This window comes from Epinephelus lanceolatus, chromosome 8 (genome assembly GCF_041903045.1).
Source record: "Epinephelus lanceolatus isolate andai-2023 chromosome 8, ASM4190304v1, whole genome shotgun sequence".
Lineage (NCBI taxonomy): Eukaryota > Metazoa > Chordata > Actinopteri > Perciformes > Serranidae > Epinephelus > Epinephelus lanceolatus.
The window spans coordinates 34,651,099-34,676,369 of NC_135741.1; the positions used below are offsets into that span (position 1 = coordinate 34,651,099).

At 41.8% G+C, this 25,271-nt stretch overlaps 1 protein-coding gene across 2 annotated transcripts in view; it reads left to right on the forward strand.

The window, feature by feature from the left end:
- The window catches only part of arhgap4b (Rho GTPase activating protein 4b), a 40,336-nt gene that overhangs the window by 10,572 nt on the left and 4,493 nt on the right, over window positions 1-25,271 (forward strand). The window contains exons 3-22 of one of the 2 annotated variants that reach the window (XM_033629586.2): window positions 2,421-2,592; window positions 2,703-2,865; window positions 5,675-5,737; window positions 5,844-6,017; window positions 6,266-6,394; window positions 6,761-6,982; window positions 7,339-7,440; window positions 8,648-8,833; window positions 9,303-9,387; window positions 10,653-10,680; window positions 11,591-11,618; window positions 15,586-15,646; window positions 15,830-15,907; window positions 17,237-17,365; window positions 18,089-18,194; window positions 18,326-18,553; window positions 20,637-20,692; window positions 20,900-21,071; window positions 23,360-23,455; window positions 23,684-23,791. In XM_033629586.2, the coding sequence (XP_033485477.1) occupies window positions 2,421-2,592; window positions 2,703-2,865; window positions 5,675-5,737; window positions 5,844-6,017; window positions 6,266-6,394; window positions 6,761-6,982; window positions 7,339-7,440; window positions 8,648-8,833; window positions 9,303-9,387; window positions 10,653-10,680; window positions 11,591-11,618; window positions 15,586-15,646; window positions 15,830-15,907; window positions 17,237-17,365; window positions 18,089-18,194; window positions 18,326-18,553; window positions 20,637-20,692; window positions 20,900-21,071; window positions 23,360-23,455; window positions 23,684-23,791 (2,386 nt within the window). Of the gene's footprint in view, window positions 1-2,420; window positions 2,593-2,702; window positions 2,866-5,674; window positions 5,738-5,843; window positions 6,018-6,265; window positions 6,395-6,760; window positions 6,983-7,338; window positions 7,441-8,647; window positions 8,834-9,302; window positions 9,388-10,652; window positions 10,681-10,956; window positions 11,054-11,590; window positions 11,619-15,585; window positions 15,647-15,829; window positions 15,908-17,236; window positions 17,366-18,088; window positions 18,195-18,325; window positions 18,554-20,636; window positions 20,693-20,899; window positions 21,072-23,359; window positions 23,456-23,683; window positions 23,792-25,271 lie in introns of both variants that reach the window. The other variant, XM_033629584.2, reaches the window with a different exon arrangement.

The following is a 25,271-nucleotide window of genomic DNA, read 5'->3' on the forward strand; positions in this document are numbered from 1 at the left end:
TGAGTGTGTGTGCGTCTGTGCCCTTTATTGCACTTCTGTTTGTGCACTTACCTGCATGCATGAATGCATATAAGATAGCACAAGTGCATCCATGCATGAATGTGTGCAGTTGTTCTGCCCAGTCATCTAGACACAGACTCTCACTGAATGCATTTGTGCATATGTTTACATGTGTACTCAAAAATACCTAAAGTGATTAAATCCCTCTTGTTTTTAACTCAGTGACGATCCATGCAGAGTGAGAGTGAGCCAACATGAGAGCACAGAATCCCTTAATGAAAGTAAAAACATGAGCATGACAAATTTTGGCATTACAGGATTTTCACATGACAACAGTAACGTGTGTGTGTGTGTGTGTGTGTGTGTGTGTGTGTGTTTGTGTGTGTGTGTGTGTGTATGTGTGTCATGTGCTATGTTTTGGAGGGTGCATGCCGTAGCTGGGTGGCTCTCTGTACTGTACTACAAGGGTGTATTTATAGCCAGTATTAGTGATGCTGTCTCCTCACATCCAGTCAGCCCCGGGCTGTGTACTCACACAGAGATGGAGAAAAAGAGGAAAGAGGGGAAAGAAAGAGCGGGCCGGACGGAGGGTGGGGGGGGTCTGTCTCAGTGAGGAAAGGAAAAAGAAAGACAAGAACAGGTAAGGGTAGAGAGAGAGAGAGAGAGAGAGAGAGAGAGAGAGAGAGAGAGAGAGAGAGAGAAGTGGGAGGGCAAAGCTAAGGTGGGGTTATTTGAGAGAATGATGTTTGTATTAGTCTTTTCACAGCAAAGTGCTGCGCTGGGCCACATCGCTACTGGCTTGCTTGTGTTTACATACAAGCTTGTGTGTATAATAACCTTGTATCATGCACACAAGCTTGTATGCATGTACACTGGGGTTATTACAAGGGAGCTGTGTGTAATAATCTGTGTCAAATTACTCAGTAATTCTCTAGTGATTGCACCTCCGAATGACAGCACGGACAGCTTTTTATATCTTCTCATTCACTAGTGGAGATGTGGAATTAGCAAAGACATTGTTGTATCTTCTCTAATTTCTTTCGGAATCATTTCTTATTAGTTCAGTTATTGTGTGAATGAACTATTCCTCATAGAGCCATGGGTGTCCCCAGGCACCATCAAATTAATCACAGGTGTAAAGCCACTGCTGATTGTGAATGCATATAGTAGTTTTATGTGTATACTTTATACAGACACTGCATAAATCTTCCCTGTGCACTTTATGCCTGTGTGTGCATGCATCTGCTAGCAGGATCTTCGCACCCCGTGGACTTCAACTTTGGTGAACTCACAGCAAAGTCACAGCCCCAAAAAATAGCAAAGAAGTACAGTATGTTTGGAGGAGACATTGTTTGTGTCTGTGTCTAACCAGCTCATATTGTATAATATTGGCAGGAAGTGTAAGATGGAAAATACACCAATATCATCATATTTCATGGTATTTGTTAGACAGCTAGCTAACATGAGCTAGCAAGCTGGCTTTCTGTGTTTGTTATCAGCTCAGTAGGCACTCGCATGCAGTCGCTCATGTGTGACCATAAGCTTAACCTGAGGGGTAAGTGAAGGGTGGGAGTTACGCCTCCACAACCACACTGCTCAACCACTATGGGTCAGGAGGCCGTTATCTGTAGTAACTGCTGTAACCAGTGGTGAGGGGAAATCACTCTTTGGTTTAACTGCTAACACCACATATTGTGTATATCAGAAATGTGAGAAGAAGACTCCAGACACAGCTCTTTGGTAAAGCACAAGACAAAAAGGTTGGAAAGGGTTGTATTTTAAAGGATTAACATGTGGAGCTTAATGCTAAGGGTTAATATGTTACTATAGCTGTTAAATAAATGTAGTAGAGTAAAGTATAAGTACTTCAAAATGGCACTTGAGTACAGTAAGTAAATGTACTTTCTAAAACAAAGAGACTTCTTGGCATTACCGAACCATAGAGATAATACGTCCTGATAAAACCACTACAGTGTTATCATAGACGGTATATAAAGATGGACGATGTGTCTCCACTTTCCCCTACTGCACAAAAGTAAAGCCAAAATATCCAAGACATGGTCGCTACCATCTTGTGCTGATGACTTCATTTGGAGTCAGAGTCTGCGCAGTAGCAATCCTCACTGGTATGGAGTTCCTGCCCAGACACCTGTCTGACCTATCGCGGTCAGCATCAGTCATAGCAAGCATACCGATTGGCACACACAGCTATCAATCAAGACCTCAATCCCTCATTTCTTAAACATCAATTTACAAGTTATAACCAAACCTATAAGAAAAATTAACACTTGAAAACACAGCACCATGTTAAGAACTATCTAAAATGACTATACCTTAAATAACTGTCCTCTTTCTCTCCATGTCTGTCCGTCTCTCTCTGTGTCCCTCCACTTCTGTCTGTCTGTGTGTGTTTGTGTCAGACCTGCGGGCCCAGCTGACAGACCAGATAAAGATTTTAGACTCTCAGGTGGAGGTGAAACAACAGCAGCTCTCAGACCTCTCTGAGTTTCTCCGGCGCCGAGGAGACATTGAGGCTGAATATGCGCGCGCCCTTGACAAACTCACCGAGCGATTCACCCACAAGACTAAGAAGTAAGTGTGTGTGCAGTATGTGAGTGCACATGTGTCCTGTCCATTCCTCAGGTGATTCTTCAGTGTTTTGTTTATCCGTAATTCAGTAAGGATGTCTGTTTTACCTCCAGGAAGGAGCAGTGGGGTCAGTCTGTGTGTCAGGTCTGGTCTGTTTTGCTGACTCAGACTCGTCTGGAGAGCCGGGAACATGCAGCACTGGGTGACACCTGCTGCAACACACTCACACAGCGGTTGGCGCACAGCACGGAGGATACACACCGTCTGCACAAACGAGTGAGTGCATCTTTGGTGTTAGGTCACATTCACGCAGAAACAAACACAGTAGACATGCAAACCCTATCCTTGGAGGTCATCCTCCCATCATTCCTCTGTTAATGTAACATGTTACTGATGATATTCAATGCAGAGATACAGAGATGTGGTAAAACTTCTGGATGCAGTTTTAAGCAGCATATTCTTTCTTTTATAAGTCCTTGTATAAGTACTGCCATATACAAGTCTTGTGTTTTTAAAGGTCTAGTGTGTAGGATTAAGTGGCATCTCGCCATGAGGCTGCAGATTGCAACCAACTGAAACTTCTGCCGTGTTTCAAGCATAGATATATAATAATGACAGGACACTTGACACCATGACGGTACCTATAGGATAATGGAATTGCTCACCTGGCACATACGGCCCAAAAAGTTTCTAGCTTCCAGATTTGCTTCCGTAGTATGCCTCCCACTGAATATGCGTAGTAATGTTTCTCCCACTTGTCTCATAGATTTAACATTGGGATGACATCACAGATTTTTAAATTGCTCTTCGAGGCTCAAGGAAATTTTTAGAAACATAAAACCGCCATAGATCAAAAATTTATAATAGAAAATAGCTTCTTTGATAATGGTGGCCTATGGGGAAATTGCCTCTGGGTACCACAGGTTTTTTTTTTTTTGTTTGTTTGCCACGATACAGCAAGGAGCTATTGGGAATTGGGAATTCGAAGTAAGGCTGAGTGGCGTTCCTGGGGGGCCTGGTGCCAAGTGTGAAGAAGAACTATGGTGGCAAGTGGCTCTATCAAGAGCCAGTGTTTGGTTTGTCTGTTCTGGGCTACTGTAGAAACAGCAAGGTGGGCTCTGTGGAAGAGTACCCGCTTCGTATGTAGATGTAAACGGCTCATTCTAAGGTAACGAAAACACAAAGATTCATTGTATCAGGTGATTATACACTTACAAAAGCATAGTTAAATAGTATATTTAATTTCTGCCAGTATATGACCCTAAATCCTTCACACTGGACCTTTTAATTAAGTAGGAATGATTGCACTTAATTTCAAAAATGTTATCTTGACCGTCAGTGTCTGGAGCAGAGCAGAATAAACTCATCACTACACTAACATCATGTTACAAACAACTGAAATGACTCCACAGTCAAGTCCAAGACTCAGTGCATAAAGTCATCAAGATGGCTTTTTTTCATTGCTGCCACATTCAATTTTTAATATATTTTCGTAGTACGTTGACACTCACTGAACACAATGAAAGTCCTCTAAATCCCCTCCTCATGTACTTGTCCTGTTATCTGTCTTGGTGCTGCAGTGGCATCTGCAGTCTCATTCATTCTGTAAAGCACACAGACTCATCTTGCTCAAATTACTAGTTGTCAGACACGCTTTCCCTACCTTCTCATAGTTGAAAAGTGAGCAGAATTTTAATTAAGCCACTACAGTCATTTCAGAGCAGCTAAGAGGTGTTGTCAGGCCCGACGCCAAGCACAGCAAGACCCTTTTAGCTTTTCTAAAATCACTGTCAACACTATTGAGTCTCTTATTGCTACCATCATAGTAGCTGTACAAAGTAACTGCACATATGAGTGATACTTTATAATTGTTGTGTAGTGTTCTTAATGTATTTATTGAGTTTTAGTTTAATTTTCACTAAGTTCATTTGTAATTCAAAGAACAGTTTGAACATGTTGGGAGGTGAAAAGCTTGATGCCACACTAATTTCTGCATGTTAAAAGGTAGAGTTAACAGGCAATTAGCTTAGCTAAGCATAAAGACTGGAATCAGGGGCAAACAGCTAGCCTGGCTCTGTCCAAAGGTACAAAAATATACCTACTAGCACATCTAGATCTTTCTAATTAACACAGTATGTCTTGTTTGTTTAAAAAAGAACCTGTAATGTTAAAATGTCAAGTTGTGGTTGAACAAGGGCTCATTTGCTGGAGTCTTGTGCTGCCTTCAAATGAAAAAAGCTTGTGGTTACGACATGGGAAACTGTGTACACAACATGCTTGGTGTTCAAGTGGTTAAAACGTGAGAACACTTTTGCAAGACAACAGCAACATGGATGTCAAGGGGCCACCTAGGCTGGTGATTTAGCAAGCTAGCAAGTGGGTCACGTAATGCAGGAAATGCAAAGGTGTAATGACGGAGGAAAAACATGAGGCTGTTGGAAATATCTTCAGACATAGAAAATTATGAAGAACAGCTCTATGCAAGTAAAATTACAGTATATTAATATCCGGCATGGTCTGACCATTTCAGAAAACATCAGTAAACACATCATAGCTCATGAAATTTCCACCTGCATGATCGTGAATACCACAAGAGGGGCGTGCATTGAACACAACCCCATTCGAAGGAAGCACTGTTGTCACTTTCAAGTCAGGCAACTGGTTTCTTAAGCTTGCGTTAACCACAGACCTTATTTCAGTCATCTAGCAAAAAACTCATTCAAAAAACCCCACTGACTTTGAGATGAGGGAACACAGAGTGCAAATATGCTAACTCATTTACGGGTTTTAGGACTCATTCCTGCACCACCACTATAAGAAAATTAATTAGTGGATGTTAGAGGTGATGGAGATGTATTTTTGAACTTCGGACACAGCCAGGCTAGCTGTTTCTTCTCATTTCCAGTCTTTGTGCTAACCTTAGCTAATCGCTCGCAGCTTTAGCTTAATATCCAGCTTACAGACATGAAAGTGACATCAATGTTCTCATCTCACTCTCCACAATAAAGTATATCCCAAAATGTTCAACTGTTGCTTCAAAGTTAATCAAATGATTTGGTAAATGATCTACTTTTGCAAATTGCAGAGCAAAGAAGTTGGCATCCAGATGCAAGATGAGTTGCTTAAGGTCACCACTGAACTGCAGACGGTGAGCACTTTAGTTTGTCTTGGCATGCAGTAATGCTAAATAAGGTAATAATGCACTGAGGATGCTGATGTGGAGTTTCCCGTATGTGACATGTGCACTGATGAAGGCTCTGAAGACGTACAACCAGTACCACACAGACTGTCTGATAGCTGAGGGGAAGCTGAAGGAAGCCGAGCGGTTGGAGGAGAGACACACCGGCAAGTCAGCTGAGCTCGGGCCCGGCCAATCAGGGGGGCAGAGGCGGAGCTCGGTCAAGAAGATGGAGAGATTAATGGAGAAAGTAAGTGTGTGTCTGCAGTGCTTGTGTGTGTGAGTCACAGGAAGTCTTGAACTAGGTTTTCCACTAAACAGACCATTTCCTGTTCCTGTTGTTTTGTCTGTGTTTGAGTGTAAAAAAATGTATAAATGCATATCTCCTTTATGCACATGGTTTTATGAGGGAGATGGCAACTTTTTTTTATCAAGACATGGTTTTGTGTTCTTATCTTCTCTGACTTGATTTGTGTGCGTATGTGTGTGCATGCACAGAGGCATGGCAGAGTGCAGGAGACCCAGCTGAAGTGTACCAAAGCTCGTAATGACTACCTGCTGAATCTAGCAGCAGCCAACGCCGCCATGAACAAGTACTACCTGCAGGATATCAGCACTCTCATCGACGTAAGAAACATACAATTTGTGTTGTGTGATTGTCTGCGTGTGCTTGGAACACTGAGAGCATTCAGTGGTTTTCAGTCACCATTTTGTGTACCACTCTTTCCTGTTATTACCTGAAGAAAAGCTGAGATATTATGATGAAAAAGAATAGCTTTGATTTCTGAAGAACTCCCTGTCAACAAATAAAAAACCTCCTTTCTTCCACACCACAATCACCTCATTATTAATTCTTTCTCCCCTTTCCCTTTCCTTTTTACCTCCCCTGCTCCATTATTGCCTCCCCATCTCACCATTTCCTGTCTTTCTGTATCCCTAATCCTCCTTCACTACCTCCTTCCATCTATCTCTTCCTCCCCTCCTCCCTGGCAGTGCTGTGACTTGGGTTTCCATCTGTCCGTGGAGAGGGCGATGAAGTGCTACCTGGCCAGTAGGTGGCGCATCCAGAAAACAGAGGAGACAGGTCTCAAGCAGCTGGAGGCTGCCGTGACTTCCCTGGACCAGGGCGGAGACAGGGATGCATTGCTACAGCAACATGACGCCGCCTTCTGCCTTCCATTCAGATTTAACTACCATCCACACGAGGGAGACCAGGTGAAGAATAAGAATTACTGTGCAGCAACCACAGACTGAAGCTTTAATCAGTATCAGTGGGAAAACATTGGGTTGGATTAAGTGCACCTGTTTTCTGTTGTACCACAGTATCATATAACCCCACCTTGTCACATTTACAGCGTCAACCTTACCTGTCCCACACTGTGACATTGCTCCTTATCTCATTTGTCTTTTTAAAGTTGATCTAAAATGAAGAATTAAGGGGAAAATCCTTGTACTGAAGGCAGATTTTTTTATGAATCCTGCTTTCTGCCCCTCCCATCTCTCTTCAAACAATATCCCAGTAGTCTGAGCTTATTGATCCCTCAGTGTTATATCTTGTTTGTGTCTTCCAGGTGTGCGAGGTGAGCGCGGAGAGCCAGGTGAGGTACGAGCTGGAGACCAGGTTCCAGCAACTTCAGTCTCGACTTGCTGCCGTTACCTTGGAAACAGAGGAGGTCAGCTAATTATTCTCACTGCCTGTTTCTTCAATGGTCTGTCTGTCTGTCCCCATCTGTCCGCCATTCATTCACTCACTCACTTACTCACTCACTGCAGCAAGCGACAATGTTCAACTTTACAGTATGAACATTAAATGAAACAAGATTAGATGAAAGCCTTGAATATGGCCGGGCTGTGTATGAAAGGCTGGAGGGCTTTAATCTGAAAACAGGAAGTGGTGGCATTCACTCAGTCATGCACTTTGCCCCACTTTTGTGGTTGAGCCCAAATGTTCATGTAAATACATTTTAGAATGGAAAGCAATACACTGAGACACACTTACACACCAGAAGAGACCTGCTTTCTCTGGAGCTGTACCCACTGATCAGTTAACACAGCCCTCCCCTCTTCAGCTCCAGCTGGTGATGTATGCTACGTCTCTGCATCACGAATGGAGGCTGTGCAGACATCGGCCACTATTTCAGCCGAATAATGATCGGTTGTCAAACTGATAAATTGTTTCAACCTCTAGTTATGGGTTGTTACTAAGATGGTGGCACCTGTTTTGATATCTTATTTCCACTTTTTCTTTGTGAAGGTGGCAGCACCCCACTCTGACATTGTGACATGTAATATTCAATAATGGTTACTCATAGATTTTAAGCCACTCGTTTCAAACAGACACAGCTGTTCTCCAAGCAAATTGATGAGATGATCCTCTCTTTATGCCATACAAAACAGCCATTAGGCTACAACTGCGGCTCGCTAGTTAGCTAGCTAGCTAGCTTGCAAATTCCACCAAATTCCTCCAAATTACATCACAGTGGCTACAAAAAAATGAGCCAAACTAAGTTATCACTCATCTAATGATAGCAATGTGTCTTTCTACGCTGTGACAAGTGTTTAGGGATAAAGCATTAGGTTGATAAATTTTGGTCATTTAGCAGCTAACTAGTTAGCTAGCTAGCTTGCCAATTCCACCATGCCATTATGCCACACTGGTTACAGACAATGATGACCACACTAATACAGGACTGTCAGGGCCCCAGCTCTGTTAGTGTGTCATCACTTACTCAGTCACTCACACAAACACTCACAGACTATAGGCAGACAGTTTATAGGACTGGCTTCACATGCTTCAGTTCAGCCAAAAGTTACATTGATACATTATCTAGGAAATGTGGAAAGTGAATTAACCAGTCAACATTTCTTTCCCTTTCTCAGGTCAGTAAAACACTTAAAGCCACGCTCACAGCCCTGCTGGACAATATGTGTGAAAGCGACTGTAACCCCTCCCCCGACGTGCCAAGCAGCCTATCACACGAGCCCCCTGGAGGAAACACCGCCCAAAAACTTACCCTTGCGAAGCGTCGAGCCAATCAGCAGGAGACAGAGACCTACTATTTTACAGTAAGTTACTGCACTTGGCTCAATGTGGACATATTGCTGTTTAAATATCTTCAAAAGTACATATGAGGCTTAAAGTTTCTTTTAATTACAACTTGGTATTGGCCAACTACTGTGGCCTCTGACATGATTTAGTTTCAACATAAATTTGAAAGAAACACATTTTCAGTGTCTTGTGTTGCACAGACTCAGCTCTGTAAACAGCTGACTGTCTTAGCTGAAGCAGTGATAAAGTGAAATGTAATTTTGTTGGCGGTGACACGTTCATTGATTTATTCATTCACTCCTGGCACAAGTTAAATAATAAGAGTGAGTAATGGCCTTCTGAAGGACAAAAGAGAAGTTATTGTGATGACTACGTGATAAATTTTGAGAATTACAGCAGAGTTATAGAAGCTGCGATTAAGCTCTGAAGGAAAAACTGCAACACTGAGTCAGTTTGTTTTATTTTATTTTTATTTTTTTGTCTTAGAAAGTGAAGGAGTTCCTTATCAGCAGTTCTCTGACCTTCAAACTTCAAGCCAAACATGACATTCTACACGATGCCATACAGAAAGGTACTCTACAATGTTATATGATGCGTTTGGCAATTTCATCTAATGTTGCTGCTGTTTGAATCAGTGATGGATCAGTTTTTACAAATGCATTAGCACTCACTCCACTGATTTTCTGTACTCCTGTAACTGTCAGACTCACGATGGCTAGCCTACTCTACATACAGTATCAAAATTGATGCAGCTTTTCCTTTTTATTCCACTCACCTGGCACCTTCATTACCCACAATGTAACTCAGTGGCCCACAGTTTGATTCAGAGGTGCTTGACTCGAGTCACATGACTTGACTTGAGTCAGACTCGAGTCTCAAATTTGAGGAATGAGACTTGCTTGAAAAGAGTCGACTTGACTTTGACTTGATATTCATGACTTGAGACAAATGTCTGAAAAGGACTTTTTTTTAAATTAAATATTTGCATTTTTCTCGATATAGAGAAGTTACGTTTTTATCTTTGAAACATGATTAGGCCATATCTAGTGCATATTGCGCAAACATGGCCACCTACTAGGAGGCTGCAGACCAGAAGAGGCCAATGCAGCTTTCATGAAGGGGGCTAGTCCAAAAAACATTCAAGAGATTCAAGAGTGCCTATGTTGTCATTGACGATAGTCAGACAACAACAGTAGTGTTCGAGGTCTGCAGCTCAAAATTCAGGCTCAAACACACAAAGAAAAGTACGTGAATGTGTCTTTTTAGCTAACTTATTAGCTCATTGGCTGGTCAAACGTCAGCTGGGAAATGTAACCAGATGTTGAATATAACGTTTTGTGATTTACATGAGGAAGCTGGGATAGATCATCAGAACTTCATATGACTCGATTTGTGACTTGCCTGACTTATAGCAGGGACTCGACTTGACTTGATTGATTCTCACCACAGCAACTTGCTTGAGACTTTAAGGTTAAGACTTGAGACATACTTTTGACTCACTCCCATCTCTGATTTGATCAGACACATGAGTTTGTTATAGCACTGACTGCTACCTTGAACCAGTACCCAGATTTAAATTTTTAAATGTTCAAACTTGTAGTCTGATGCTGACTCAAGTGACATCACTTGCGGTAATTTACCAAATGTTGCACAGCTTCCTGTGGAGCCATAAAAGGCCTATACAACTTCTTTCATATATGCAATAGTACTCCCCAGCACCTGTAAAGAGATTTTGATGTTTAAAGTGGATGGAGTTCCCTTTTAATAATGCTGCACATTGTTTGCACCAGGACCCTAAACTAACTCTTTCACTTGTTTTCTGTCTCTCTCTTCCAGCTGAGGCTGTCGACAGTGACCCTTCCAGGTAAACAGTGTGTTTACACAGCTAAGAGTAAAGAGAGTATGATTGAGAGGCATAGAGACACGGAGAGAGCAGAGAGGACAAGGAGAAGAGGAAAGAGATTCACCAAATTTCAACCAAATTGCCCCATTTGGCAATTTCCTATGTATTAAAGCTGTTATTTGGAGGGGAGGGAATGTGTAGTGTGACTGATAATGGAGATTAGCAAACATCTTTAGAGCTTGAGTTTAATACCCACATGTAAAATGGCATTATGCATTTTATTATTATATTTCCCAGAATGCAATGTGCTCGGTCAGTGCGTGTACGGAAGTCCAGACCTGTTTCCCAATTCTGCCACACACTCTTCACCACAGACATAATCTCCTACATACAGGTAACACTCATACACACACACACAAACACACACACACATGCAAATAAGAAAAGAGACATTCCTTTGAAACACATCCTTGTTTTTACCTCATTTTTATTTGCTCGCTGCACCGCACTGCACTGCACTGCACTGCACTGCTCTTCAACCCTCCAAAGGGAATGATTTAGAAAATCCTGTCACACTAAAGCAGAAGAATTGGTGGGGGCTTCTTGCACATGCACATCCACACACTGACAGTCCATCCCCCCAGTGTACTTACTGCTGCCTTCGTGTGTATGGTGATGCTTATAGTTTATTGCTGGCTTTCTCTCCTTTCAATCCATTCCCCCCCTTTTATCTCTTCCTCTCTTGTGAAAGGGATTAAAATGCACTGGCCTCTTTGTTGCCTCCTCTCTCGGCTCCTCTTTTGAGAGTGTGTGTGCTTATGTGCGCCTCTTCCCACTGCTTCTAAATCTTTATTCCTCGTATTTCTTACTCTGCCTTTTCTAATCTGTGCTTTTTCTCTGTCTCCTCTCCGCTGTGCTTGGCTTGGTGCAGACGAAGAAGGAGAATGTCTCGGACACAGGTACCAAACCCCGTCTGTGACTGCTACTACTATGCATGCAGGCCGTTAGGCATTTTCCTGCAGCAACCAGGGCCTTAGCTACCATTGAGGACACTGAGGTCATGTCCCTGGGTTTGTTTTTTTTTTTTGGAAACGCTGGGTCTGACAACCCTGGAAGGAGGTTTACATTCTACTGTAAAAACTCCATGACTAGTTGAGTTGCTTTCTTGCTGCAAGTTAGATAAGATGATAGATACCACTCTCATATCTGTACAATAAATAAGCCATTTAGCTAAGCTTAGCGCAGAGGACACACATTTTGGAAGCTAGGGAAAAAGCAAGCCCGCCTCTATCCAAAGGCAACAACATTTTGTTCCAGCAAGAAACTCACCGTAAAACCACAACTTAACTCATATTATTTTATAATTTATATTATTTATATATATTTCATTCTCCAGTTTTGTATGGACTAAACAAACAGAGGACTGAACCAGACTACCTGTATAAGCAGACTGCTGGCTCTGTAACATTACATATAAAGCAGCTACAAGGTGCCTTTATAGGACCTACGTAAGCAAACAAGTCCATCTGCTTTCTAGTTATTCTTAATGCCTGTTCCCAGGTCTGATTCCCCATGAAATCAAACAAAACAAGGTATGGCAAGCAAACCCGAAGACCCTATATTTAATTTTCCCAGGCAAAGTTTCACAGTGAGTAATACGTTCGCAAGTTTAAAGAAAGCAGGAGGAGATTCTTCTTTAGATAATTTTATTTTGGATTTTTTATTTTGTGGTTATGGCTGATACTGGGGCAGGACCAGCAAAAGAAAAAGTACTGTCCAAAGAACAAAAAAAAAAAAAAAAAATATATATATATATATATTAATTATAATAATTATTAATATGGTGGCGAAAAGAAAGTTTACCTTGTTTCACTATCATCATATTACCGTTATTAACCTTACAGCGCCACAAACAGATACATTGCCTCATCTCTACGCATCCTGCAAACAGTTGTGTTTAAAAAAGGGTAATAGCATCAAAAATAAGTTGCGTCTTTCTTTCACTCACTTACAAAATTAAAGCATGTGCTAACCAGATCAAGATCTTATCCTCTTTCAAGGAGGTGGTGCTTATGGGATAATCACACAAAATGAAATTTTCTTGTAGTTTGTAGTTTGCTTGTACATTTTGGACAGGCTTTTTCGCTTTCTTGCCAAGTTACATGACAAGCTTGATACCACTCGTTTATCTGTTCTTTAAAGGGATAGTGCACCCAAAAATGAAAATTCAGCCATTATCTACTCACCCATATGCTGAGGGAGGCTCAGGTGAAGTTATAGGGCTCTAGTTTCCCGGCGCAGCGCAGGGTGGCGCAGGGTGGCGCAGGGTGGCGAACCCCGCGCAGAGCTAGTTTCGAGCAGTGCAACCCAAGGCGCGCTCAGTTTGGTAGTTTGGCAGACCAAGGTGCGCTGAGATGGGTGTGGCAGCGCAGCAGGGGGAGGTGTCGACAGATCCAGCTTGGCGCAGTGACAGTTTCGTGCCAAAAGGCTCCGCCGAAGGTGCGCTAAAAGCTCGCCATCTGAAACCAGGTCTACTGTCAGCGCAGGGGGAGCACAGCTGGTGTAAGCCAAAGTTTGGCTGACCAGCGGACAGTGCGCACACGTCACCAAAACCTCACAGGCAGGTTTCCAGAATATCAGGCACACTAACAATGCAATACATAGCCACAAAACCACTATTCAGTGCAACTATCTGCAATCAACACATAAATGTATCTCTATATTGACTGTCCCGTCACATCTGATGTCAGATCAAAGGGGATTGGCACCGTTTGGCACCGTTTGGCACGCGTAATGGAAACCGAACCCGATTTGATTAACACAGCCTGCAAACTAATGAGTTCACATCCCTCTCAGCCAACCACAAACAGCCACAGCATCAGATAGGGAGTATATATTCAGCATCTGTCAACTTAGAAAAGTCAAAAGAAAAGAAACAGAGTGAGACTGCGAGAGAGAAAGAGAGAGCACGCGCGCACGAGAGAAACACAACATTGATTTACAATTGTGGTGACCTCCTCCCAGGCTACTTTTGCATCATCAGCCCGTGGAGGTCTGCTCGCAGTTCCGTATATTCGGACACTGTGAGCAGACCTCCCGGACCAAAACATCAGTTTCCTCCTGGGAGACGTTTGGCCGTCTGACGCTGCTGCTCTCTTCCGCCATGGCGAATTGAGTAAACGCTCATTACACCTTTGTGTGGTGCATTTAAGGGCGAGGAGCTCATTTGATTGGTGTGATGTGTGTAAAACCCACTCCACGCCTTCTCTCCTCCCTCTTTCCGACTTGCGCCGGTAGGAGGGACGGAGGTGGGATAGAGGAGTAGCTGCGCCAGGGCCCACGGTGTGCCAAACTTGCAAAATCAGCAGGTGCGCTGCACCTCCGCCACGCCCGGTCTGCGAAACTAGAGCCCTTAAAGTCCTCACAACACTTACGGAGATCCAAGGGGAGAGGAGGTAGCAACACAACTTAATGGAGGCTTATGGCGCCCCAGATTGAAACCACAAAGTATTTCCATACTGCTCGTCTGTAGTGATCCAAGTGTCCTGAAGCCCCGACATAAAAAGTTCATTTGAATTCTGTTTTTAGCCTCATTGTAGCCTGCAGCTCTAACTGCTTCTCTGGGCACTGCGCTCACATGTGCGCGCTTGCGCACGGAAGCATGTGAACACACAAGAAGGCGGTGTCCATGTCTCACGGTCTCGCGCAAGCGTGCACCCGTGAGCACGGTGCACAGAGAAGCCGTTAGCTGCAGGCTACAGTGAGGCTAAAAACAGAGTTCAAATGACGTTTTTCCAAGCAACTTTTTATGTCGGGGCTTCAGGACACTTGGATCACTACGGACAAGCAGTATGGAGTTATTGTGTGGTTTCAATTATGTGTTTTTGGACGTTTGAATCTGGGGCACCGTCAGCCTGCATTAGGTGGAGTTGTGCTGCTACCCACTCTCCCCTTGGATCTCCGCAAGGGATGTGAGGACTCTAAAACTTCACCTGAGCCTCCCTCAGCATATGGGTGAGTAGATAATGGCTGAATTCTCATTTTTGGGTGCACTATCCCTTTAAAGAACACATAAAAGAGTGGTATCAAGCTTGTCATGTAACTCGGCAAGAAAGCGAAAAAGCCTGTCCAAAATGTCAACATATTGTTTAAATTCGTTTTTAGATACAGTACACTTAAATTTAAGGCCAGCAAATTAATAGTAAAAACATGAGCTTGTGTTTCTCCAACCGAATTTTACAAGAGATTGTCTTACATATCATAATTGCTTAATAGTCACCATAAAAATTGGAAAGAATTAATTTGGTACTAATTACAAGGAAAATATAGACAAAGATCTGAGCATTATTTTAGGTCAGGTTTACTAAATTTAGTTTGCAATTCCAGAAGAATTTTCCTAAAAGAACTCTGTGATTTTAACAAAACATTCAACTGATGCATGTGAATAAAATGTGTAAAACCAGAATAATTTATGTATTTTTTTAAAAACATAATGATGTGTTTGCCTCATGACCTCAGTATTTCAATAATCCTGGTTACGGCCCTGGCAGTGACATCTGTGTTATTCCTCAGCTGTCTTCGTCTGTTTAATCAGTATTTCTCCCGCCTTGTATATATTCCTCTCTTCCTCTTATCGCTGTTATTTCTTATCATAAGCCAGCTTATATCATTATCATTATTTTTGCACTTATGAATAATACTTGTATCATAATGTGTACAGCTTTCCTTGCTTTTTTACTTTTTTTTTTTTTTTTTTGCTTATTTTTATATTGTGTTACCTATTTTACGTGCCTCTGCAAACTGGACAAAAAAAGTGTTTTGAACTGAACTGAATTGATTTCTATGTGGACCCTGTCCTCTTCCTTTGCATCTCTATCTGCATTCTCTGTCTGTCTCTAACACTCTCCTCTCATTGTTCTCCTCCAGAGCTCTGGGCAGCAGATTCCTGTGGTGGTTGAAAGCTGTATCCGTTTTATAAACCTTCACGGTGAGTCCGTCTCTATGGTATAGCACTGAGCCATGCTGAGAGAGCTTTGATCGCTGAGAATGAGAGGGTGAGAGTACTTGCTTGTGTATGTGTGTGTCCGCAATCCTGGATGTTCTTGTATGAAACATCTTGAATCTATGAACATGTAATATGTGACTGTGTATGTGTGTGTGTGTTTCTCAGGCCTCCACCACGAAGGAATATTCAGAGTTCCTGGGTCACAGCGGGACGTTAACCTCATCAGAGATGCATTTGAGAGAGGTAAATGAGCTTCTGATATTGCGTCACTTTTTCCACCAATGGAAGTAAAATCATTTTTTCATTACTATTATCCTTTTAACCACGTTTAAGGTCCTGTATGCAACATTCAGAACATTAATATAGCAGCAAACCAATATTTGCTATGTAAAGATATAGTGGAGTAATCAGGTCCCGTGCAGAAAATGAAGTCACATTCTCTGTGTGTGTTGTAATCTGAGCTTCTCTGTGGTTTATTTTGGTAAGCCAGTCTGGCCGCACGTGTATGTAAGTGCATGTGTGTGTCCCACCAGCCAGCTCATCACTGTCGCTCTGCACCGCGCTCATATAATGGTTACCACTGATAGCAAATGGCGGCATTGCGGAAGCTTGGTGCCCACCCTCTGGCTCCCCCATGGTTAACACTAGACCGAACCCGACCCGAGTTCAAGACAGTTATAACCAAGCCTGGCCCAAAATCAACGGACAATCTGATTTTTAAGTCCAAACCCAACCAGAGCCCAACCCGAGCCTGACGGGACCTGTATCCACACTCTGGTTAACACCATTAACTCTCTGTTAGCACTGTTGTTTAGCACTGTTTATGGATTTAGCTCCGTTGGCTTTTTTTGGCTACTTGAAGCTGTAAACACAACACTGACATATTATCGCCTCATAAAGTTGATATTGGCAACGTGTCAGGAAACAGTTGCCTTCCACATTCACCACATACAGAGCAACATTAGCATTCATTTTGATTCGTATACATCCCATTGTCACTTTTTGCTCTATTTGACACTCCACCAACTCCTATTTTAATTATCTGGCTCTTTAGCTGCTAGGTGCATCACTAGCTAATTGCTAGTTTTGTCTGTCTGCCTTTTAGCACTGGACAAGTAGTGTACTGTGAGTTTGTAGAGGAGCTTTTTACCAAAAACAGATGCTTCCTGCTGCCAAAAATAGTGAACTGAAACACTGAACTGAAAGATGCTACAAAGCTCTGTAGAGCTGAGGGTCATAATTCACATTACACACAGTCATTTAATCCATTATTATTATTATAAAAAATATCGATTTTAGCTGCTTTAAAGAGAATTAAAGAATAATTTAGATTTAATTGCCTCTGTTTTCCAATATTGCTGATTATGGCTATGATGTTTTCGGCTAAAATGCTAATTACAACCTAATTACCTAATTCAACTTGTATATCCCCCGAAATAATTAGGCATTTTGAGGTACACAGTTTGACATCTTACAACTATTTCGACTGCATTTAACTGTATCGCTTGTTTTTGCATGAAAATGTGTACATAAGCTACAGTGACATATTGTTCTGTGGTTCACTCCCTGTAGGAGAGGATCCTCTGTCAGACAGTGAGTGTGACCTGGACTCTGTGGCCGGTGTGTTGAAGCTTTACTTCAGGGGCCTTGAGCCTCCTCTCTTCCCTTACGACAGCTACTCTCAGCTGCTGGAGTGTGTCCGTAAGTCTCCCTTATAACCCCTAAATGTCTGTGTGTATGTGTGTGTTTTTTCTGTTTTCAGATCCTGCAGGCTTTCATGTCTGCTTTCGGTTACTCACTTATTTAGGTATCATGTGGTTTCTAGATGCTTATTCCACCTCGATTTAGCTGATTCACCCCCTCATGTACAGTAGAATGAGGGTAAACCTTTAGTAGTTGCCTTACACAGCGGTTGCCTCTTTACTGATGCCCTGCACACAAAGTAACTTGTTTCGGGAATCCGCCCCCACATATACACACACACTGTTGATGCAAGGTAGTGCAACTTCTAGTCTCTCTCTACTGGTGCATCTCACTGTTTTATTTGCTCTCTGTTGTTATCTCTCTCACAGTCTACTTGTTATTCCTGTAGGGCCAATTCTGTTTTTCCAAAACCAAAACTCTGAGTCACAATTTGCACAGCTAATCAAGGTTGTGAACCTGCCTGCAGGTTGTTTACTCCCCATAAATACTTGGATTTTCCATCAGAGGCATAATAAATCAACCGAGCCACTGCACCTCAGTAGTTTAAATACTTGCCACAGCATTTCTTTATGTCAGAATTTTGATTGATTTATGCATCTGACACAGCTCCTAACTGCTGCAGGTGTGGATAAACTGTAACTGCAACATTTCAGACTTGTCATAATAGTTCAATCTTTGCTCACATTGATCCTTTTCTCTTTCCTTTTGGGTCATGATCAGAAATCGAGGGGGTGACAGAGAAAGCTGCCCAGATTAAAGCGATTGTCTCCACCTTCCCACGGCCTCTCCTCATCGTGATGCGCTACCTGTTCGCCTTCCTCAATCAGTAAGCTACAACGTAACCCAGTGTGGGACATCTTATCGCTTGTCATATCTGCTTTGGTCAGTTAATACTTAAAACAATTGTGTGTGTGTGTGTGTGTGTGTGTGTGTGTGTGTGTGTGTGCGTGTTCCCAGTGTGTCTCAGTACAGTGATGAGAACATGATGCAGCCCTACAACCTGGCCGTTTGCTTCGGTCCCAGCCTGCTGAGGGGTTTGGACTCTGATGACGCTGTTGCTCGGCAGCCACAGGTCAACGATCTTGTCAAAACCATGATCCTCCAACATGACATCATCTACCCCAGCCAGTCAGAACTGCCGGGCCCCGTCTATGAGAAGCACATGACTCTGGAGCAGGAGTACTGGTGAGAGATGAGTAGTCATTGATATAAATGTGGTATTAGTTGAGATGAAATGCTGTTAACATCAATATTTAATTGTTGAAAATTAGGTCTTGACAATATTTCTGTTATATTGATATTGTGATATGAGGCTAGATATCTTAGGTTTTTGATATTATAAGTGTTTTCTTTTCTTGGTGTTTAAGGCTGTATTATAGTAAGGTGGTGACATTTTCTGAACTTACCAGACTGTTAAAGCTGTTCTATTATTTCTCTTTACCCACTTAGTCATTACATCAATATTACTGTTGATTGTATATTAAAAATGTTGTGTAAATATATGTGAAAGCTCCAACAGTCAGCTACAAAACTATTGTCACATTATTAATATCGAAGTATTTGGCAAAAAATATTGTGATATTGTATATTCTCCACATTGCTCAGCCCTATAACAAATACTTGTTTAAAAATATGGAGCCCAAAACTGAAAAAAATATAGTAAATAAATAATTAAAATGGAGGTAAAATAAAACTTGAAAACTTAGATTAGTTTGACTAATCAACTGATGAAATAAATTATAACACTATTAAAATACATGAATAAAATGCTTAAACTACTAAGTATTTTAGGTGGCAAGCTAATGCTAACAACATTAGCCATCTTACACTATTTTTAAGCCTCCATGCTGATGATACCCTACGTCTGCCCCATTTTTTTATGAACATGATATGTTGAGAACGCCTTGAAGAATTTATTTTCAAATTTGACACAACTGTCCACTTGGACCTAGTGATGAACCGATTACATTTTGGTGGTTGTAGGTCAAAGGTCAGTGTCACTGTGACCTCATCTGTCTCATTCACTTGAGCGCAAAATCTCAAGAATACCTTCAGGGAATTTCCTTAAATTCAGCACAGCTGCCCACTTGATTTGCACAATGAACTGATTAGAATTTGGATGGTCAAAGGATAAAGGTCAAAGCCACTGTGACCACACTTTTTGGGCCATTCCTCAACACCATACCTCAGGGGCACAAGAGGTCACATTTGGTCAGATACCGGTGACAATAATCTTGGGTGTCCACTTTGAAACTGTGCTGATTGTACAGATCTTCTGTGCTGTTGAGGGAAGAAGTGTGTGGAGCATACATGTTTTCACAGACAAACTGTAACTGCAACTTGGTGTGTGGAGGCGTACAACTGTGAGCTTTTTGCTTTTTTTATCATCTTATTGGAAGTTAAAAGAAAAGTGTAAAGCTTTCATTTTTTTTTATAAAATCCACTGTTTTTAGTGAACTGTCAGTATTAGTGTTAGTATATTTGTATTTGTGTTTTTATGTTTTTGACTTTGGTAATGTTTTACTTCACTATGTCAGGGCCTGGAATGAAAATGGTTTCGATGCTTCGTCAAATCTGGTTGAATGGCTGAACTGATCTAACTTGAATATGTGATTAAACTGGCTTTCAGTACTCATGCTTAAACATAATACCATCTTCACTTATTTTTGTCCTCTTGTAGTAATTGAATGACTGGGCAACAGCCCCACATTGCCGCAGAGATTTGCCGGTCATGTTAGAGTTTAAGACTCAGTCTGAGTTGGTTCCAAGTATGTAGAGCCGCTTCCCCCTCAGCCCCTTTTTCATGGCTCATCCTCTTGAAACAGAATTTCATGCCATGCCAGAGGCATTTCTGTGCAGCTTGCAATTCTTTGTGTAAAAACTGCTTAATGCTATTAAGCTGATTGCTCACTAAAATTGAACACAAGCCTCGAGCCTATCGGCAGTGTCCATGGAAACCTCTAACACCCCAGAATCAGCTCTTGGGTAATTCACTAAAACTGTGTTTCCTTCAAGAACATTTATATAATATACTTTGACATTTGACAGAGCACCATCAGTAATTCTGTTTTGGGTTTTCCGAGGTTTTCCGAGGTTTCCTGAGGTTTTGGGGTCATTTGAGAAATCTCAGAGCAGAATGTAGTATTGTGTGAATTTGCAAAGGCGAAGTGAGGAGTAAAGAAAGCCTGTGGTAAACAGTTGGTCTGTGTGTCAGACAGAAGAGGAACTGTGCATGCCCACTGACTTTCATTTGTCTGTTTGTCCGCAGTGAACCAATCACAGAGGAAGGAGATGGAGAGACTGAGCATCTGCCCAGTGAGGACGGTGAGTACATGGAATACACACTCATACACATACACACACCAGAGGCCAGCTTTCATTAGACACAGGCTTTGCATCACTTACTATCCTTCACATGAAAACACCACAAACTGCAGTTACATTTTGAATAAAGATTTTAGATTATGATTCATACGCACACATGAATTGGATTAGTGCCTGGGTGGACTGTAACCGTGCATGTGTGTACAGAGTGGGAGGCAGTGGCTATGTTTGACTACACGGCGAGATCTCCTGCAGAGCTGTCCTTCAAGCAGGGAGAGCTTCTCATCCTTCACAGCAAGGCCTCCTGTGACTGGTGGAGAGGCGAAGTGGGAGGGGTCAAGGGTCTCATTCCTCACAAGTACATCAGCGTGCTGGACGGGTGAGTAACATTTTTTGCTTCAAAACCATTCAAGTAAACACTGCAGTCATATCCAGAGCCAGTGCCAGGATGATGACAGAATGGATCTTGGAGGCCTCTATCACAGTTTGAGATGGTACATTTCGTTTGTCACTTGGCTCCAATTAGCTGTATTGCCTCTCAGTCTGTTGACTATACATATGTACATATATGTTTATGTGTATATATATATATATATATACACATATATATTTATATGAGCCCCAAAAACGTGTGTGTGATGGCCGGGTGCCATGTAAAAAGTTTTATATTTTCTTGTGTGTGTAGGTGTTTAAACCGCATATGTAATTCACATTGCCATAAACAGTTCCACAGTTAAAGGGACAGTTCCTCCCCAAATTAAATATACATATTTTTTTCCTCTTATTTGTAGTGCTATTCATTAATTTAGATTGTTTTGGTGTGAGTTGCTGAGTGCTGGAGATATCAGTCGTAGAGATGTCTGCCTTCTCTTGAGTATTACGGAGCTAGGTGGCACTCAGCTTGTGGTGCTCAAAGTGGCAAAAAAAAAATACATTTGAAAAACTCAACAGCAATGTCTCTTTCCAGAAATCATGACCCAGTTACGAGCAGTTTCATGTAGGAACTATTTTCTTTATACCAAACTACACCCACCAACAGAAGGAAGCGTGCATCTACTCATGGATGAGAGGCCGTGCTTCGGACAGTACGAGACTTAAACATTTATGGTGTCTTCCTTTGCTGAGCTTTAACGTTAGCTAACTTAGTGGTGCTAGGTAAGCTAGCAGTGGATGCACGCTTCCTTCTGCACAGTGATTAGGGGCATGAATCTCCAGGCACCTCACAATTCGATTATGATTCAGAGGGCAACAATTTCATGATAAAACAATTATTGATGCATCGAAATTTTTGATTTCTCTACATGGTTTCTTTTTCTGTCTTGCTACTTTAAAACATGCAATCTGTATTTGTAGTGATCCATATTAAACAGAGAAATTTACTTGCGTACAGTGTAGCTCTTGTCTAGGTCCCTTTTCCTTCAACCCTATACCCAAAATGCTTCCATATCTGAGCTTTTGAACCAGGCAGAGGCAGTCTGATTTTATGCATCTGCAGCTGCTCTTGCTAACCCACTGTGGGATGGTTTTGCCAACATAGCATCCAGTGTTTACATACTGTAATATTCTGCCATAAATAGTATGCAATTGATGTATTGTTGAATAATAAATGGTACGAAGTCTTTCTATTTTTAAAAGTTAACTGCAGTAATTAATGAATTGATTAATGTGAGAACACCTTACAGTCTTTTTCTTATGTGACAATAACAAAATGAGGGGGAGGCAATGTGCTCCACTGTGTTGTTGTTGACGTCTCCAGCAGTGGAGAGCAGTTCCTCTGCTGCACATTAGTTCCAGGAAAAGCCAAGATGCTAAACAGGCCAGGTGCTGTGTTTTTTAGGTGAGCAGACAGTTATTTTCTTCAGCACAGAGTTGGTTCAAATTGTTTGGTGCTGCAGTGAGTGTTGGTCAGCCGGTCTCGTTTGCTGCTCCGCTCCATTAATTTTCTTCTCTGGGTGATGGCCTATAAAGTATTTACACTATATTTCACTTCTCCCCTCACAAATGTAATTATTTAGATATTAAATTAAAACATGCTTGCAACCACATGTCTTTTATCAAGATAATGGGATCTGGGTGCTCACTGTCCTCACAGTGGAGTTCCGCCTCTTTTGTTCCAACAACACCATTATTAAAAACATTTAGATAATAGATTATTGACATTTGTAAATCAATGCTGAATCATCCACGTCCGCATATTGATGCATCTAAGAATCGATTATTTTCCCCACCCCTAGCAGTGATACAGTTAGTGGGAGTAGTTTGGCAGACAGAAAATAGTTCCTACATGAAACTGCTCACAACAAGGTCTGTGGATTATCTTGAGTAACCAGGTCATGATTTCTGGAAAGAGACACTGAAGTTTAATTTTTCAAATGTAATTTTTTTTGGCACTTTGAGCACCACAAGCCGAGTACCATCTAGCCACAAATTGAAATTGAACATCGACACAGGCTCACTGTGCTATAGATTTCTGCCTCGTCTTTAAATTTTTCCATATATATATAAAAAAAAATCTAGTCACATGTAATATCACTCCTGCTTCTGCTCCCTCCTACAGTTGTTTTGTCGCTCAACCTTTATCCCATATTTAAACTTGTACTGGTTGTACTTTCTGTAGTGAAACATATTCCTAATATATCTCTCTCTCTTCTTCTTCTCCTCCCTCAGGTCAGAGCGAGGGAAAAGAGAGGACGGAGGAGGAGGAGGAGGAGGCAGCACTGGAAACCTGACAGCAGAAGATCCACAGACGGAGAACACAACTCGGTACACACACACACACACACACACACACACAGACATGCACACACATGTAGTTGGTGCACACTGCAATATAAGACTGCATTTACGCCAACGAACACAACAGATGTAGACAGCAAAATACACACACAGACAGAAATACTCACTTTCACATTATTGCACACAGTTCTACACAAGAACAAACGCTTGCACATAAATGCACATAACACAAAGTTTCTATGTACATTTTGACAGAATGCGGGTGAACAGCGACAGTGCTTCGTTGCCTGGGAGACAGAGAGGAAGTGAGGGGAGCCCCAATCGAAAGCCGCCAACCTCTCCTGCCACACGACACCTGCCAGTGTAAGACTGACACACACCTCGGACACAGTACATGCTGTGCTGGACTCATCACTCACATACATAGAGGTTTATAGCCTCTTCTATATACGAGTATAGGATTATGATGTTATACAGAGAGATAAAGGGATCAATATTATTCATGTAGAAACATTCAAGAGAAATCACAGCGGAACAACACACAACATTACCATTAACGTACTTTAGAGCGGCTACAATCTACATAATCAGCTGAATGTGCAGCTGCTCCTCTCTATGTAGCTGTTTATTGCAGAGTCCTGCACCAGGGTTGGGTATCTGCGAGGTAACCTGTAAAAAGGTTGTGTGACTGGTAAAAAATATGTATATATTTATATAAATTCATGGGCAAATTATGCGGAATGGATCCTTGGCACAGATAGGCAAAATGGCCCACCACCTCTCCTAAGCGCAAGTCTAAGACTTTGTGGTAATTTAGTCTCTTTTTTGTTGTTGTTGTTGTTGTTGTCATTATGCATGTTTTTGTCGTCATTTTGTGTTTCTCTGTGGTTGCTTTGCTGCTTCTTATAGTTAATTTGTGTGACTTTGTGGTCTTTTTGTGCCTTTTTTGTAGCCATTTTGAGATGATTACTGCAAAATCGATTATCTTTGTGTCACTTTGCATTACATCAAAAACAAGGAGGAGCTTAGAATGGGATAGTAAATTATGCAAAACGGCGCAACAGCAAAATGGTGTGTTTAATCACAGGTCGAGTCACAGGACATAGCAGGTCAGGGCAGGTCCAGATTTGACTTGGAGATAAGTGACGGGTCAGTTCCGGCTTTAAGCTTTGCAGGTGCGGGTTTGCAAAACTGGACCTGAGCCTGACTCTGGTTTAGTCTCTTTCAGCTCATTGTTTTGGTTTTATAACCCACAACATTACTGCTTTTGATTTTGGTTAAAAAGCCCTGATAAACTTACCGTTCGCTACTTTCTCAGTACCAAACAACAAACAGTCTAAGTCAGGGATTTGGTGGTGAACATAGTCGAGCATTTGGCAACTGAAGAGACAGATATTTCACTCAGGAGTTGGTGGTCTCCATATATGGCTAAAGCAGAGTGCATATTACACGAACTGGATGGACAGAAACATGATGTGACATGACAAACGAATACTCATGTCTGCTGAATGTGCAAACAGACAATGGTTTACTGCGAAGTTCATGATATCAACTTTGTCGGTTGATAATATGTCAGTGTTCACAGCTGGTTTCTGCAGTCCAAAAGAGACCAACAAATCAAATATGTCTGGTTTAGAATAAAAGGGTGTTATTGGTAATTACATACTGTACACACCAGCTAATGAAAGGCAGCCTTACCAACATTAGGAGGATGGTCTTTGTTGTCCTAGCAAGTCCTAATTAGGGGTGTAAATCACCAGCTTCATCACGATACGATATTATATCGATTTGTTTGGATGACGATACAATGTTTGCTGATATCACAAAATCTGTCACGATATGA